Genomic DNA, 16,290 nt, shown 5'->3' with positions numbered 1-16,290 from the left:
GCAAAGAACTACATTCCGTACAGTGCAGGCAACAACAGATCGAAGCACTGTGACGTCCACTCTTGGAGAGACCACAGCGGCTAGTACAACTGCAGGGCAGACAAGCACAATCCCATCGTCTTCCGCAGCGACATCGACTCTTAGAGAGACCACAGAGGCTAGTCTAACTACAGAGCAGGAAAGCACACTTGGGTCGTCTTCCTCCGCATCTTCAACAGAAAGTGCTACAAGCACCCTTGCAAGCACTTCTGAAGTTCATTCAACTGCAGGAGAGACTACAGTGCATTCTTCATTGGGCACAACACTTGAATCTAGCTCCACTTCAATCGGATCAAGAACTTCAGTCCAATCGACGACGCTTTCGGAATCTACCCTGGTTGACCAAAGTACGACAGCGGAAGCAACTAAGTTTCCCACAATGCTGTTAACAACAGAGCAAAGCACATTGACGTCAACCTTGGCAGAGACCACAGTGGCCAGCACAACAACGGAGAGGGCTAGCACGTTTGAACCGTCTTCTGTCAGGTCCTCAACACATAGTGCCTCAAGCACAATCGTCGCCACGTCGGAAGGTCATTCTACAATCGTAGAGACTACTGGCCAATCTTCGACCGGCACAACATTCGGAGCCAGATCGACCACGATTAGCCCAAGTACTTTAGTCCCATTTTCAACCCTTGCGGAAACTACAACAGCAGATGAAAGAACTTCCACGCAAAGAACTACATTTCGTACAGTGCAGGCAACAACAGATCGAAGCACTGTGACGTCCACTCTTGGAGAGACCACAGCGGCTAGTACAACTGCAGGGCAGACAAGCACAATCCCATCGTCTTCCGCAGCGACATCGACTCTTAGAGAGACCACAGAGGCTAGTCTAACTACAGAGCAGGAAAGCACACTTGGGTCGTCTTCCTCCACATCTTCAACAGAAAGTGCTACAAGCACCCTGGCAAGCACTTCTGAAGTTCATTCAACTGCAGGAGAGACTACAGTGCATTCTTCATTGGGCACAACAGTTGAATCTAGCTCCACTTCAATCGGATCAAGAACTTCAGTCCAATCGACGACGCTTTCGGAATCTACCCTGGTAGACCAAAGTACGACAGCGGAAGCAACAAAGTTTCCCACAATCCTGGTAACAAGAGAGCAAAGCACTTTGACGTCAACCTTGGCAGAGACCACAGTGGCCAGCACATCAACGGAGAGGGCCAGCACGTTTGAACCGTCTTCTATCAGGTCCTCAACACATAGTGCCTCAAGCACAATCGTCGCCACGTCGGAAGGTCATTCTACAATCGTAGAGACTACAGGCCAAACTTCGACCGGCACAACATATGGAGCCAGATCGAACACGAGCAGCCCAAGTACTTCAGTCCCATTTTCAACGCTTGCGGAAACTACAGCAGCAGATGAAAGGACGACCACGCAAAGAACTACATTCCGTACAGTGCAGGCAACAACAGATCGAAGCACTGTGACGTCCACTCTTGGAGAGACCACAGCGGCTAGTACAACTGCAGGGCAGACAAGCACAATCCCATCGTCTTCCGCAGCGACATCGACTCTTAGAGAGACCACAGAGGCTAGTCTAACTACAGAGCAGGAAAGCACACTTGGGTCGTCTTCCTCCACATCTTCAACAGAAAGTGCTACAAGCACCCTGGCAAGCACTTCTGAAGTTCATTCAACTGCAGGAGAGACTACAGTGCATTCTTCATTGGGCACAACACTTGAATCTAGCTCCACTTCAATCGGATCAAGAACTTCATTCCAATCGACGACGCTTTCGGTATCTACCCTGGTAGACAAAAGTACAACAGTGGAAGCAACTAAGTTTCCCACAATGCTGGTAACAACAGAGCAAAGCACATTGACGTCAACCTTGGCAGAGACCACAGTGGCCAGCACAACAACAGAGAGGGCCAGCACGTATGAACCGTCTTCTTTCCTTTCTTCAACACATAGTGCCTCAAGCACAGTCGTCGCCACGTCGGAAGGTCATTCTACAATCGTAGAGACCACAGGCCAAACTTCGACCGGCACAACATATGGAGCCAGATCGACCACGAGCAGCCCAAGTACTTCAGTCCCATTTTCAACGCTTGCGGAAACTACAGCAGCAGATGAAAGGACGACCACGCAAAGAACTACATTCCGTACAGTGCAGGCAACAACAGATCGAAGCACTGTGACGTCCACTCTTGGAGAGACCACAGCGGCTAGTACAACTGCAGGGCAGACAAGCACAATCCCATCGTCTTCCGCAGCGACATCGACTCTTAGAGAGACCACAGAGGCTAGTCTAACTACAGAGCAGGAAAGCACACTTGGGTCGTCTTCCTCCACATCTTCAACAGAAAGTGCTACAAGCACCCTGGCAAGCACTTCTGAAGTTCATTCAACTGCAGGAGAGACTACAGTGCATTCTTCATTGGGCACAACACTTGAATCTAGCTCCACTTCAATCGGATCAAGAACTTCAGTCCAATCGACGACGCTTTCGGAATCTACCCTGGTAGACCAAAGTACGACAGCGGAAGCAACAAAGTTTCCCACAATCCTGGTAACAAGCGAGCAAAGCACATTGACGTCAACCTTGGCAGAGACCACGGGGGCCAGCACAACAACGGAGAGGGCCAGCACGTTTGAACCGTCTTCTGTCAGGTCTTCAACACATAGTGCCTCAAGCACAATCGTCGCCACGTCGGAAGGTCATTCTACAATCGTAGAGACTACAGGCCAAACTTCGACCGGCACAACATATGGAGCCAAATCGACCACGAGCAGCCCAAGTACTTCAGTCCCATTTTCGACGCTTGCGGAAACTACAGCAGCAGATGAAAGGACGACCACGCAAAGAACTACATTCCGTACAGTGCAGGCAACAACAGATCGAAGCACTGTGGCGTCCACTCTTGGAGAGACCACAGCGTCTAGTACAACTGCAGGACAGACAAGCACAATCCCATCGTCTTCCGCAGCGACGTCGACTCTTGGAGAGACCACAGAGGCTAGTCTAACTACAGAGCAGAAAAGCACACTTGGGTCGTCTTCGGCCGCATCTTCAACAGAAAGTGCTACAAGCTACCTTCCAAGCACTTCTGAAGGTCATTCAACTGCAGGAGAGACTACAGTGCATTCTTCATTGGGCACAACACTTGAATCTAGCTCCACTTCAATCGGATCAAGAACTTCAGTCCAATCAACGACGCTTTCGGAATCTACCCTGGTAGACAAAAGTACGACAGTGGAAGCAACTAAGTTTCCCACGATGCTGGTAACAACAGAGCAAAGCACATTGACGTCAACCTCGGCAGAGATCACGGGGTTCAGCACAACAACGGAGAGGGCCAGCACGTTTGAACCGTCTTCTGTCAGGTCTTCAACACATAGTGCCTCAAGCACAATCGTCGCCACGTCGGAAGGTCATTCTACAATCGTAGAGACTACAGGCCAAACTTCGACCGGCACAACATATGGAGCCAGATCGACCACGAGCAGCCCAAGTACTTCAGTCCCATTTTCGACGCTTGCGGAAACTACAGCAGCAGATGAAAGGACGACCACGCAAAGAACTACATTCCGTACAGTGCAGGCAACAACAGATCGAAGCACTGTGACGTCCACTCTTGGAGAGACCACAGCGGCTAGTACAACTGCAGGGCAGACAAGCACAATCCCATCGTCTTCCGCAGCGACATCGACTCTTGGAGAGACCACAGAGGCTAGTCTAACTACAGAGCAGGCAAGCACCCTTGGGTCGTCTTCCTCCACATCTTCAACAGAAAGTGCTACAAGCACCCTTGTAAGCACTTCTGAAGTTCATTCAACCGCGGGGCTGACAACGGCACATTTTTCAACTGGAACAACAGTTGAATTTAGCTCGACCACCAGCGGATCAAGAACTTCATTCCAATCGACTACAGGTTCCGAATCTACCGCTGGAGTTCAAAGCACGACCGCAGAAAGAACAGAGGTTTCTACAATTCCAGTAACAAGCGAGCAAAGCACTTTGACGTCAACCTTGGCAGAGACCACAGTGGCCAGCACAACAACGGAGAGGGCCAGCACGTTTGAACCGTCTTCTGTCAGATCTTCAACACATAGTGCCTCAAGCACAATCGTCGCCACGTCGGAAGGTCATTCTACAATCGTAGAGACTACAGGCCAAACTTCGACCGGCACAACATATGGAGCCAGATCGACCACGAGCAGCCCAAGTACTTCAGTTCCATTTTCAACGCTTGCGGAAACTACAGCAGCAGATGAAAGGACGACCACGCAAAGAACTACATTCCGTACAGTGCAGGCAACAACAGATCGAAGCACTGTGACGTCCACTCTTGGAGAGACCACAGCGGCTAGTACAACTGCAGGGCAGACAAGCACAATCCCATCGTCTTCCGCAGCGACATCGACTCTTAGAGAGACCACAGAGGCTAGTCTAACTACAGAGCAGGAAAGCACACTTGGGTCGTCTTCCTCCGCATCTTCAACAGAAAGTGCTACAAGCACCCTTGCAAGCACTTCTGAAGTTCATTCAACTGCAGGAGAGACTACAGTGCATTCTTCATTGGGCACAACACTTGAATCTAGCTCCACTTCAATCAGATCAAGAACTTCAGTCCAATCGACGACGCTTTCGGAATCTACCCTGGTTGACCAAAGTACGACAGCGGAAGCAACTAAGTTTCCCACAATGCTGTTAACAACAGAGCAAAGCACATTGACGTCAACCTTGGCAGAGACCACAGTGGCCAGCACAACAACGGAGAGGGCTAGCACGTTTGAACCGTCTTCTGTCAGGTCCTCAACACATAGTGCCTCAAGCACAATCGTCGCCACGTCGGAAGGTCATTCTACAATCGTAGAGACTACTGGCCAATCTTCGACCGGCACAACATTCGGAGCCAGATCGACCACGATTAGCCCAAGTACTTTAGTCCCATTTTCAACCCTTGCGGAAACTACAACAGCAGATGAAAGGACTTCCACGCAAAGAACTACATTTCGTACAGTGCAGGCAACAACAGATCGAAGCACTGTGACGTCCACTCTTGGAGAGACCACAGCGGCTAGTACAACTGCAGGGCAGACAAGCACAATCCCATCGTCTTCCGCAGCGACATCGACTCTTAGAGAGACCACAGAGGCTAGTCTAACTACAGAGCAGGAAAGCACACTTGGGTCGTCTTCCTCCGCATCTTCAACAGAAAGTGCTACAAGCACCCTTGCAAGCACTTCTGAAGTTCATTCAACTGCAGGAGAGACTACAGTGCATTCTTCATTGGGCACAACACTTGAATCTAGCTCCACTTCAATCGGATCAAGAACTTCAGTCCAATCGACGACGCTTTCGGAATCTACCCTGGTTGACCAAAGTACGACAGCGGAAGCAACTAAGTTTCCCACAATGCTGTTAACAACAGAGCAAAGCACATTGACGTCAACCTTGGCAGAGACCACAGTGGCCAGCACAACAACGGAGAGGGCTAGCACGTTTGAACCGTCTTCTGTCAGGTCCTCAACACATAGTGCCTCAAGCACAATCGTCGCCACGTCGGAAGGTCATTCTACAATCGTAGAGACTACAGGCCAGACTTCGACCGGCACAACATCTGGAGCCAGATCGACCACGAGCAGCCCAAGTACTTCAGTCCCATTTTCAACCCTTGCGGAAACTACAACAGCAGATGAAAGGACTTCCACGCAAAGAACTACATTTCGTACAGTGCAGGCAACAACAGATCGAAGCACTGTGACGTCCACTCTTGGAGAGACCACAGCGGCTAGTACAACTGCAGGGCAGACAAGCACAATCCCATCGTCTTCCGCAGCGACATCGACTCTTAGAGAGACCACAGAGGCTAGTCTAACTACAGAGCAGGAAAGCACACTTGGGTCGTCTTCCTCCACATCTTCAACAGAAAGTGCTACAAGCACCCTGGCAAGCACTTCTGAAGTTCATTCAACTGCAGGAGAGACTACAGTGCATTCTTCATTGGGCACAACAGTTGAATCTAGCTCCACTTCAATCGGATCAAGAACTTCAGTCCAATCGACGACGCTTTCGGAATCTACCCTGGTAGACCAAAGTACGACAGCGGAAGCAACAAAGTTTCCCACAATCCTGGTAACAAGAGAGCAAAGCACTTTGACGTCAACCTTGGCAGAGACCACAGTGGCCAGCACATCAACGGAGAGGGCCAGCACGTTTGAACCGTCTTCTATCAGGTCCTCAACACATAGTGCCTCAAGCACAATCGTCGCCACGTCGGAAGGTCATTCTACAATCGTAGAGACTACAGGCCAGACTTCGACCGGCACAACATCTGGAGCCAGATCGACCACGAGCAGCCCAAGTACTTCAGTCCCATTTTCAACGCTTGCGGAAACTACAGCAGCAGATGAAAGGACGACCACGCAAAGAACTACATTCCGTACAGTGCAGGCAACAACAGATCGAAGCGCTGTGACGTCCACTCTTGGAGAGACCACAGCGTCTAGTACAACTGCAGGGCAGACAAGCACAATCCCATTGTCTTCCGCAGCGACATCGACTCTTGGAGAGACCACAGAGGCTAGTCTAACTACAGAGCAGGAAAGCACACTTGGGTCGTCTTCCTCCGCATCTTCAACAGAAAGTGCTACAAGCACCCTGGCAAGCACTTCTGAAGTTCATTCAACTGTAGGAGAGACTACAGTGCATTCTTCATTGGGCACAACACTTGAATCTAGCTCCACTTCAATCGGATCAAGAACTTCAGTCCAATCGACGACGCTTTCGGAATCTACCCTGGTTGACCAAAGTACGACAGCGGAAGCAACTAAGTTTCCCACAATGCTGTTAACAACAGAGCAAAGCACATTGACGTCACCCTTGGCAGAGACCACAGTGGCCAGCACAACAACGGAGAGGGCTAGCACGTTTGAACCGTCTTCTGTCAGGTCTTCAACACATAGTGCCTCAAGCACAATCGTCGCCACGTCGGAAGGTCATTCTACAATCGTAGAGACTACTGGCCAATCTTCGACCGGCACAACATTCGGAGCCAGATCGACCACGAGCAGCCCAAGTACTTTAGTCCCATTTTCAACGCTTGCGGAAACTACAACAGCAGATGAAAGGACTTCCACGCAAAGAACTACATTTCGTACAGTGCAGGCAACAACAGATCGAAGCACTGTGACGTCCACTCTTGGAGAGACCACAGTGGCTAGTACAACTGCAGGGCAGACAAGCACAATCCCATCGTCTTCCGCAGCGACATCGACTCTTGGAGAGACCACAGAGGCTAGTCTAACTACAGAGCAGGAAAGCACACTTGGGTCGTCTTCCTCCGCATCTTCAATAGAAAGTGCTACTAGCACCCTTGAAAGCACTTCTGAAGTTCATTCAACTGCAGGAGAGACTACGGTGCATTCTTCATTGGGCACAACGCTTGAATCTAGCTCCACTTCAATCGGATCAAGAACTTCAGTCCAATCGACGACGCTTTCGGAATCTACCCTGCTAGACCAAAGTACGACAGCGGAAGCAACTAAGTTTCCCACAATGCTGGTAACAACAGAGCAAAGCACATTGACGTCAACCTTGGCAGAGACCACAGTGGCCAGCACAACAACGGAGAGGGCCAGCACGTTTGAACCGTCTTCTGTCAGGTCTTCAACACATAGTGCCTCAAGCACAATCGTCGCCACGTCGGAAGGTCATTCTACAATCGTAGAGACTACAGGCCAAAGTTCGACCGGCACAACATATGGAGCCAGATCGACCACGAGCAGCCCAAGTACTTCAGTCCCATTTTCAACGCTTGCGGAAACTACAGCAGCAGATGAAAGGACTTCCATGCTAAGAACTACATTTCGTACAGTGCAGGCAACAACAGATCGAAGTACTGTGACGTCCACTCTTGGTGAGACCACAGCGGCTAGTACAACTGCAGGGCAGACAAGCACAATCCCATCGTCTTACGCAGCGACATCGACTCTTGGAGAGACCACAGAGGCTAGTCTAACTACAAAGCAGGAAAGCACACTTGGGTCGTCTTCCTCCGCATCTTCAACAGAAAGTGCTCCAAGCACCCTTGGAAGCACTTCTGAAGGTCATTCAACTGCAGGAGAGACTACGGTGCATTCTTCATTTGGCACAACACTTGAATCTAGCTCCACTTCAATCGGATCAAGAACTTCAGTCCAATCGACGACGCTTTCGGAATCTACCCTGGTTGACCAAAGTACGACAGCGGAAGCAACTAAGTTTCCCACAATGCTGGTAACAACAGAGCAAAGCACATTGACGTCAACCTTGGCAGAGACCACAGTGGCCAGCAAAACAACGGAGAGGGCCAGCACGTTTGAACCTTCTTCTGTCAGGTCTTCAACACATAGTGCCTCAAGCACAGTCGTCGCCACGTCGGAAGGTCATTCTACAATCGAAGAGACCACAGGCCAAACTTTGACCGGCACAACATATGGAGCCAGATCGACCACAAGCAGCCCAAGTACTTCAGTCCCATTTTCAACGCTTGCGGAAACTACAGCAGCAGATGAAAAAACGACCACGCATAGAACTACATTCCGTACAGTGCAGGCAACAACAGATCGAAGCACTGTGACGTCCACTCTTGGAGAGACCACAGCGGGTAGTACAACTGCAGGGCAGACAAGCACAATCCCATCATCTTCCGCAGCGACATCGACTCTTGGAGAGACCACAGAGGCTAGTCTAACTACAGAGCAGAAAAGCACACTTGGGTCGTCTTCGGCCGCATCTTCAACAGAAAGTGCTACAAGCTACCTTCCAAGCACTTCTGAAGGTCATTCAACTGCAGGAGAGACTACAGTGCATTCTTCATTGGGCACAACACTTGAATCTAGCTCCACTTCAATCGGATCAAGAACTTCAGTCCAATCAACGACGCTTTCGGAATCTACCCTGGTAGACAAAAGTACGACAGTGGAAGCAACTAAGTTTCCCACGATGCTGGTAACAACAGAGCAAAGCACATTGACGTCAACCTCGGCAGAGATCACGGGGTTCAGCACAACAACGGAGAGGGCCAGCACGTTTGAACCGTCTTCTGTCAGGTCTTCAACACATAGTGCCTCAAGCACAATCGTCGCCACGTCGGAAGGTCATTCTACAATCGTAGAGACTACAGGCCAAACTTCGACCGGCACAACATATGGAGCCAGATCGACCACGAGCAGCCCAAGTACTTCAGTCCCATTTTCAACGCTTGCGGAAACTACAGCAGCAGATGAAAGGACTTCCACGCAAAGAACTACATTCCGTACAGTGCAGGCAACAACAGATCGAAGCACTGTGACGTCCACTCTTGGAGAGACCACAGCGGCTAGTACAACTGCAGGGCAGACAAGCACAATCCCATCGTCTTCCGCAGCGACATCGACTCTTGGAGAGACCACAGAGGCTAGTCTAACTACAGAGCAGGCAAGCACCCTTGAGTCGTCTTCGGCTGCATCTTCAACAGAAAGTGCTACAAGCACCCTTGCAAGCACTTCTGAAGTTCATTCAACCGCGGGGCTGACAACGGCACATTTTTCAACTGGAACAACAGTTGAATTTAGCTCGACCACCAGCGGATCAAGAAATTCATTCCAATCGACTACAGGTTCCGAATCTACCGCTGGAGTTCAAAGCACGACCGCAAAAAAAACAGAGGTTTCTACAATTCCATTAACAAGCGAGCAAAGCACTTTGACGTCAACCTTGGCAGAGACCACAGTGGCCAGCACAACAACGGAGAGGGCCAGCACGTTTGAACCGTCTTCTGTCAGATCTTCAACACATTGTGCCTCAAGCACAATCGTCGCCACGTCGGAAGGTCATTCTACAATCGTAGAGACTACAGGCCAAACTTCGACCGGCACAACATATGGAGCCAGATCGACCACGAGCAGCCCAAGTACTTCAGTTCCATTTTCAACGCTTGCGGAAACTACAGCAGCAGATGAAAGGACGACCACGCAAAGAACTACATTCCGTACAGTGCAGGCAACAACAGATCGAAGCACTGTGACGTCCACTCTTGGAGAGACCACAGCGGCTAGTACAACTGCAGGGCAGACAAGCACAATCCCATCGTCTTCCGCAGCGACATCGACTCTTAGAGAGACCACAGAGGCTAGTCTAACTACAGAGCAGGAAAGCACACTTGGGTCGTCTTCCTCCACATCTTCAACAGAAAGTTCTACAAGCACCCTGGCAAGCACTTCTGAAGTTCATTCAACTGCAGGAGAGACTACAGTGCATTCTTCATTGGGCACAACACTTGAATCTAGCTCCACTTCAATCGGATCAAGAACTTCAGTCCAATCGACGACGCTTTCGGAATCTACCCTGGTAGACAAAAGTACAACAGTGGAAGCAACTAAGTTTCCCACAATGCTGGTAACAACAGAGCAAAGCACATTGACGTCAACCTTGGCAGAGACCACAGTGGCCAGCACAACAACGGAGAGGGCCAGCACGTTTGAACCGTCTTCTGTCAGGTCTTCAACACATAGTGCCTCAAGCACAATCGTCGCCACGTCGGAAGGTCATTCTACAATCGTAGAGACCACAGGCCAAACTTCGACCGGCACAACATATGGAGCCAGATCGACCACGAGCAGCCCAAGTACTCCAGTCCCATTTTCAACGCTTGCGGAAACTACAGCAGCAGATGAAAGGACGACCACGCAAAGAACTACATTCCGTACAGTGCAGGCAACAACAGATCGAAGCACTGTGACGTCCACTCTTGGAGAGACCACAGCGGCTAGTACAACTGCAGGGCAGACAAGCACAATCCCATCGTCTTCCGCAGCGACATCGACTCTTAGAGAGACCACAGAGGCTAGTCTAACTACAGAGCAGGAAAGCACACTTGGGTCGTCTTCCTCCACATCTTCAACAGAAAGTGCTACAAGCACCCTGGCAAGCACTTCTGAAGTTCATTCAACTGCAGGAGAGACTACAGTGCATTCTTCATTGGGCACAACACTTGAATCTAGCTCCACTTCAATCGGATCAAGAACTTCAGTCCAATCGACGACGCTTTTGGAATCTACCCTGGTAGACCAAAGTACGACAGCGGAAGCAACAAAGTTTCCCACAATCCTGGTAACAAGAGAGCAAAGCACTTTGACGTCAACCTTGGCAGAGACCACAGTGGCCAACACATCAACGGAGAGGGCCAGCACGTTTGAACCGTCTTCTATCAGGTCCTCAACACATAGTGCCTCAAGCACAATCGTCGCCACGTCGGAAGGTCATTCTACAATCGTAGAGACTACTGGCCAATCTTCGACCGGCACAACATTCGGAGCCAGATCGACCACGAGCAGCCCAAGTACTTTAGTCCCATTTTCAACGCTTGCGGAAACTACAACAGCAGATGAAAGGACTTCCACGCAAAGAACTACATTTCGTACAGTGCAGGCAACAACAGATCGAAGCACTGTGACGTCCACTCTTGGAGAGACCACAGTGGCTAGTACAACTGCAGGGCAGACAAGCACAATCCCATCGTCTTCCGCAGCGACATCGACTCTTGGAGAGACCACAGAGGCTAGTCTAACTACAGAGCAGGAAAGCACACTTGGGTCGTCTTCCTCCGCATCTTCAATAGAAAGTGCTACTAGCACCCTTGAAAGCACTTCTGAAGTTCATTCAACTGCAGGAGAGACTACGGTGCATTCTTCATTGGGCACAACGCTTGAATCTAGCTCCACTTCAATCGGATCAAGAACTTCAGTCCAATCGACGACGCTTTCGGAATCTACCCTACTAGACCAAAGTACGACAGCGGAAGCAACTAAGTTTCCCACAATGCTGGTAACAACAGAGCAAAGCACATTGACGTCAACCTTGGCAGAGACCACAGTGGCCATCACAACAACGGAGAGGGCCAGCACGTTTGAACCGTCTTCTGTCAGGTCTTCAACACATAGTGCCTCAAGCACAATCGTCGCCACGTCGGAAGGTCATTCTACAATCGTAGAGACTACAGGCCAAAGTTCGACCGGCACAACATATGGAGCCAGATCGACCACGAGCAGCCCAAGTACTTCAGTCCCATTTTCAACGCTTGCGGAAACTACAGCAGCAGATGAAAGGACTTCCACGCTAAGAACTACATTTCGTACAGTGCAGGCAACAACAGATCGAAGTACTGTGACGTCCACTCTTGGAGAGACCACAGCGGCTAGTACAACTGCAGGGCAGACAAGCACAATCCCATCGTCTTCCGCAGCGACATCGACTCTTGGAGAGACCACAGAGGCTAGTCTAACTACAGAGCAGGAAAGCACACTTGGGTCGTCTTCCTCCGCATCTTCAACAGAAAGTGCTCCAAGCACCTTTGGAAGCACTTCTGAAGTTCATTCAACTGCAGGAGAGACTACGGTGCATTCTTCATTTGGCACAACACTTGAATCTAGCTCCACTTCAATCGGATCAAGAACTTCGGTCCAATCGACGACGCTTTCGGAATCTACCCTGGTAGACCAAAGTACGACAGCGGAAGCAACTAAGTTTCCCACAATGCTGTTAACAACAGAGCAAAGCACATTGACGTCAACCTTGGCAGAGACCACAGTGGCCAGCACAACAACGGAGAGGGCCAGCACGTTTGAACCGTCTTCTGTCAGGTCTTCAACACATAGTGCCTCAAGCACAATCGTCACCACGTCGGAAGGTCATTCTACAATCGTAGAGACTACAGGCCAAACTTCGACCGGCACAACATATGGAGCCAGATCGACCACGAGCAGCCCAAGTACTTCAGTCCCATTTTCAACGCTTGCGGAAACTATAGCAGCAGAGGAAAGGACTTCCACGCAAAGAACTACATTTCGTACAGTGCAGGCAACAACAGATCGAAGCACTGTGACGTCCACTCTTGGAGAGACCACAGCGTCTAGTACAACTGCAGGGCAGACAAGCACAATCCCATCGTCTTACGCAGCGACATCGACTCTTGGAGAGACCACAGAGGCTAGTCTAACTACAGAGCAGGCAAGTACACTTGGGTCGTCTTCTTCCGCATCTTCAACAGAAAGTGCTACTAGCACCCTTGAAAGCACTTCTGAAGGTCATTCAACTGCAGGAGAGACTACAGTGCATTCTTCATTTGGCACAACACTTGAATCTAGCTCCACTTTAATCGGATCAAGAACTTCAGTCCAATCGACGACGCTTTCGGAATCTACCCTGCTAGACCAAAGTACGACAGCGGAAGCAACTAAGTTTCCCACAATGCTGGTAACAACAGAGCAAAGCACATTGACGTCAACCTTGGCAGAGACCACAGTGGCCAGCACAACAACGGAAAGGGCCAGCACGTTTGAACCGTCTTCTGTCAGGTCTTCAACACAAAGTGCCTCAAGCACAATCGTCGCCACGTCGGAAGGTCATTCTACAATCGTAGAGACTACTGGTCAATCTTCGACCGGCACAACATTTGGCGCCAGATCGACCACGAGCAGCCCAAGTACTTCAGTTCCATTTTCAACGCTTGCGGAAACTACAGCAGCAGATGAAAGGACTTCCACGCAAAGAACTACATTCCGTACAGTGCAGGCAACAACAGATCGAAGCACTGTGACGTCCACTCTTGGTGAGACCACAGCGGCTAGTACAACTGCAGGGCAGACAAGCACAATCCCATCGTCTTCCGCAGCGACATCGACTCTTGGAGAGACCACAGAGGCTAGTCTAACTACAGAGCAGGCAAGCACACTAGGGTCCTCTTCCACCGCATCTTCAACAGAAAGAGCTACAAGCACCCTTGCAAGCACTTCTGAAGGTCATTCAACTGCGGGACAGACAACGGCACATTTTTCAACTGGAACAACAGTTGAATTTAGTTCGACCACCAGCGGATCAAGAACTTCAGTCCAATCGACTACAGGTTCCGAATCTACCGCCGGAGTTCAAACCACGACCGCAGAAAGAACCAAGGTTTCTACAATTCCAGTTACAAGCGAGCAAAGCAATTTGACGTCAACTTTGGCAGAGACCACAGTGGCCAGCACAACAACGGAGAGGGCCAGCACGTTTGAACCGTCTTCTGTCAGGTCTTCAACACATAGTGCCTCAAGCACAATCGTCGCCACGTCGGAAGGTCATTCTACAATCGTAGAGACTACTGGCCAATCTTCGACCGGCACAACATTCGGAGCCAGATCGACCACGAGCAGCCCAAGTACTTCAGTCCCATTTTCAACGCTTGCGGAAACTACAACAGCAGATGAAAGGACTTCCACGCAAAGAACTACATTTCGTACAGTGCAGGCAACAACAGATCGAAGCACTGTGACGTCCACTCTTGGAGAGACCACAGTGGCTAGTACAACTGCAGGGCAGACAAGCACAATCCCATCGTCTTCCGCAGCGACATCGACTCTTGGAGAGACCACAGAGGCTAGTCTAACTACAGAGCAGGAAAGCACACTTGGGTCGTCTTCCTCCGCATCTTCAACAGAAAGTGCTACTAGCACCCTGGCAAGCACTTCTGAAGTTTATTCAACTGCGGGAGAGACTACAGTGCATTCTTCATTGGGCACAACACTTGAATCTAGCTCCACTTCAATCGGATCAAGAACTTCAGTCCAATCGACGACGCTTTCGGAATCTACCCTGGTAGACCAAAGTACGACAGCGGAAGCAACTAAGTTTCCCACAATGCTGGTAACAACAGAGCAAAGCACATTGACGTCAACCTTGGCAGAGACCACGGGGGCCAGCACAACAACGGAGAGGGCCAGCACGTTTGAACCGTCTTCTGTCAGGTCTTCAACACATAGTGCCTCAAGCACAATCGTCGCCACGTCGGAAGGTCATTCTACAATCGTAGAGACTACAGGTCAAACTTCGACCGGTACAACATATGGAGCCAGATCGACCACGAGCAGCCCAAGTACTTTAGTCCCATTTTCAACGCTTGCGGAAACTACAGCAGCAGATGAAAGGACGACCACGCAAAGAACTACATTCCGTACAGTGCAGGCAACAACAGATCGAAGCACTGTGACGTCCACTCTTGGAGAGACCACAGCGTCTAGTACAACTGCAGGGCAGACAAGCACAATCCCATCGTCTTCCGCAGCGACATCGACTCTTGGAGAGACCACAACGGCTAGTACAACTGCAGGGCAGACAAACACAATCCCATCGTCTTCCGCAGCGACATCGACTCTTGGAGAGACCACAGAGGCTGGTACAACTATAGAGCAGACAAGCACAAATATGTTGTCTTTTGCAACATCTTCGACAGAGAGTCTTCGCACGTTTCTGAGCACGTTGACCTCACCTGTGGAATCTACTCTGAAAGAGGAGAGGACGCCATATATTTCAAGTGGATCAACGTTGCGACCTTCGTCGGAACTGACAACAGGTGCGTTTTTTTCTAAATTATTTCAACGACACTTTTTTGATATTAGTTTCTATTCTAGTGGAAGTTTTTTATATATATTATTGCCACAAGATTTTAGCCTCGTTTAGCATTGACATACTTAACCTTTTTTGCATTTTATATTGCACACACGTCAGCTAGAAAAGACTTGAATTTATGTCAGTGTTTATACTTATTTTTATAGCTACCATTTCATATTAACAAGATGTTTACAATTGAAGGAGAGTACATTGTTTTTAAATGAATTTAACATTTTTAACCATGACTATATATGATGACAAAGACATCGAGGTATAGAATTATCACTAACAGAAGCGCTGCTTTTTGGACAGAACGACCAAGTACAGAGACCCCCGTTCTGACTACTTCAACAGACAGATCACAAAGGTCGACAACTCCTACATTATTGACCTCTAAAACCACAACGGCTCTTGAGGTTACAACTGACATCAGCGATACCTCCTCGACAGAGCGACCAAGTACAGAATTACTAGCAACTTCCAAAACGGGACCACAAACATTGACAAGTACTTTGAGATCCGCTTTTTCGTTCATGACGACGGAAAGCAGAGACATGAAAACCACAATCTCTACTTCCAAGCGGAGTAGCGCGTTTCCCACGCTTTCTGCTACCACCGAACAGAACGACATGTCATCTACGTATAACACAGACAGTTCCTCTCATACAATCATACCACGATCAACTGAAGTAACACCGACAACAACGGGCCAAGCTCTATCATCTACAACTAAAGTTGGAAAATATTCACCGACACAATCTTCTCACACAACTCAATTGAATACTGATAGGGGAGGGTTACAAGTTAGCACTCTTCCCAATCTATCAACTGCTCTACTCACA

General features: G+C 49.6%; 1 protein-coding gene across 1 annotated transcript; it reads left to right on the top strand.

The window, feature by feature from the left end:
• The first annotated feature begins 418 nt into the window (after positions 1–418).
• LOC136447123 (pneumococcal serine-rich repeat protein-like) lies at positions 419–16,037 on the top strand. The gene is made up of 8 exons (XM_066445819.1): positions 419–3,428; positions 4,263–6,365; positions 6,555–8,648; positions 8,949–9,140; positions 9,747–13,820; positions 14,304–14,805; positions 15,291–15,410; positions 15,899–16,037. The coding sequence occupies exons 1-8, from the start codon at positions 419–421 to the stop codon at positions 16,035–16,037; spliced, it is 12,234 nt and encodes a 4,077-aa protein (XP_066301916.1).
• Positions 16,038–16,290: the final 253 nt, after the last annotated feature.

Source organism: Branchiostoma lanceolatum, chromosome 13 (genome assembly GCF_035083965.1).
Source record: "Branchiostoma lanceolatum isolate klBraLanc5 chromosome 13, klBraLanc5.hap2, whole genome shotgun sequence".
In the NCBI taxonomy this organism is placed as follows: Eukaryota; Metazoa; Chordata; class Leptocardii; order Amphioxiformes; family Branchiostomatidae; genus Branchiostoma; species Branchiostoma lanceolatum.
This window is presented reverse-complemented; position numbering and strand designations above follow the sequence as displayed.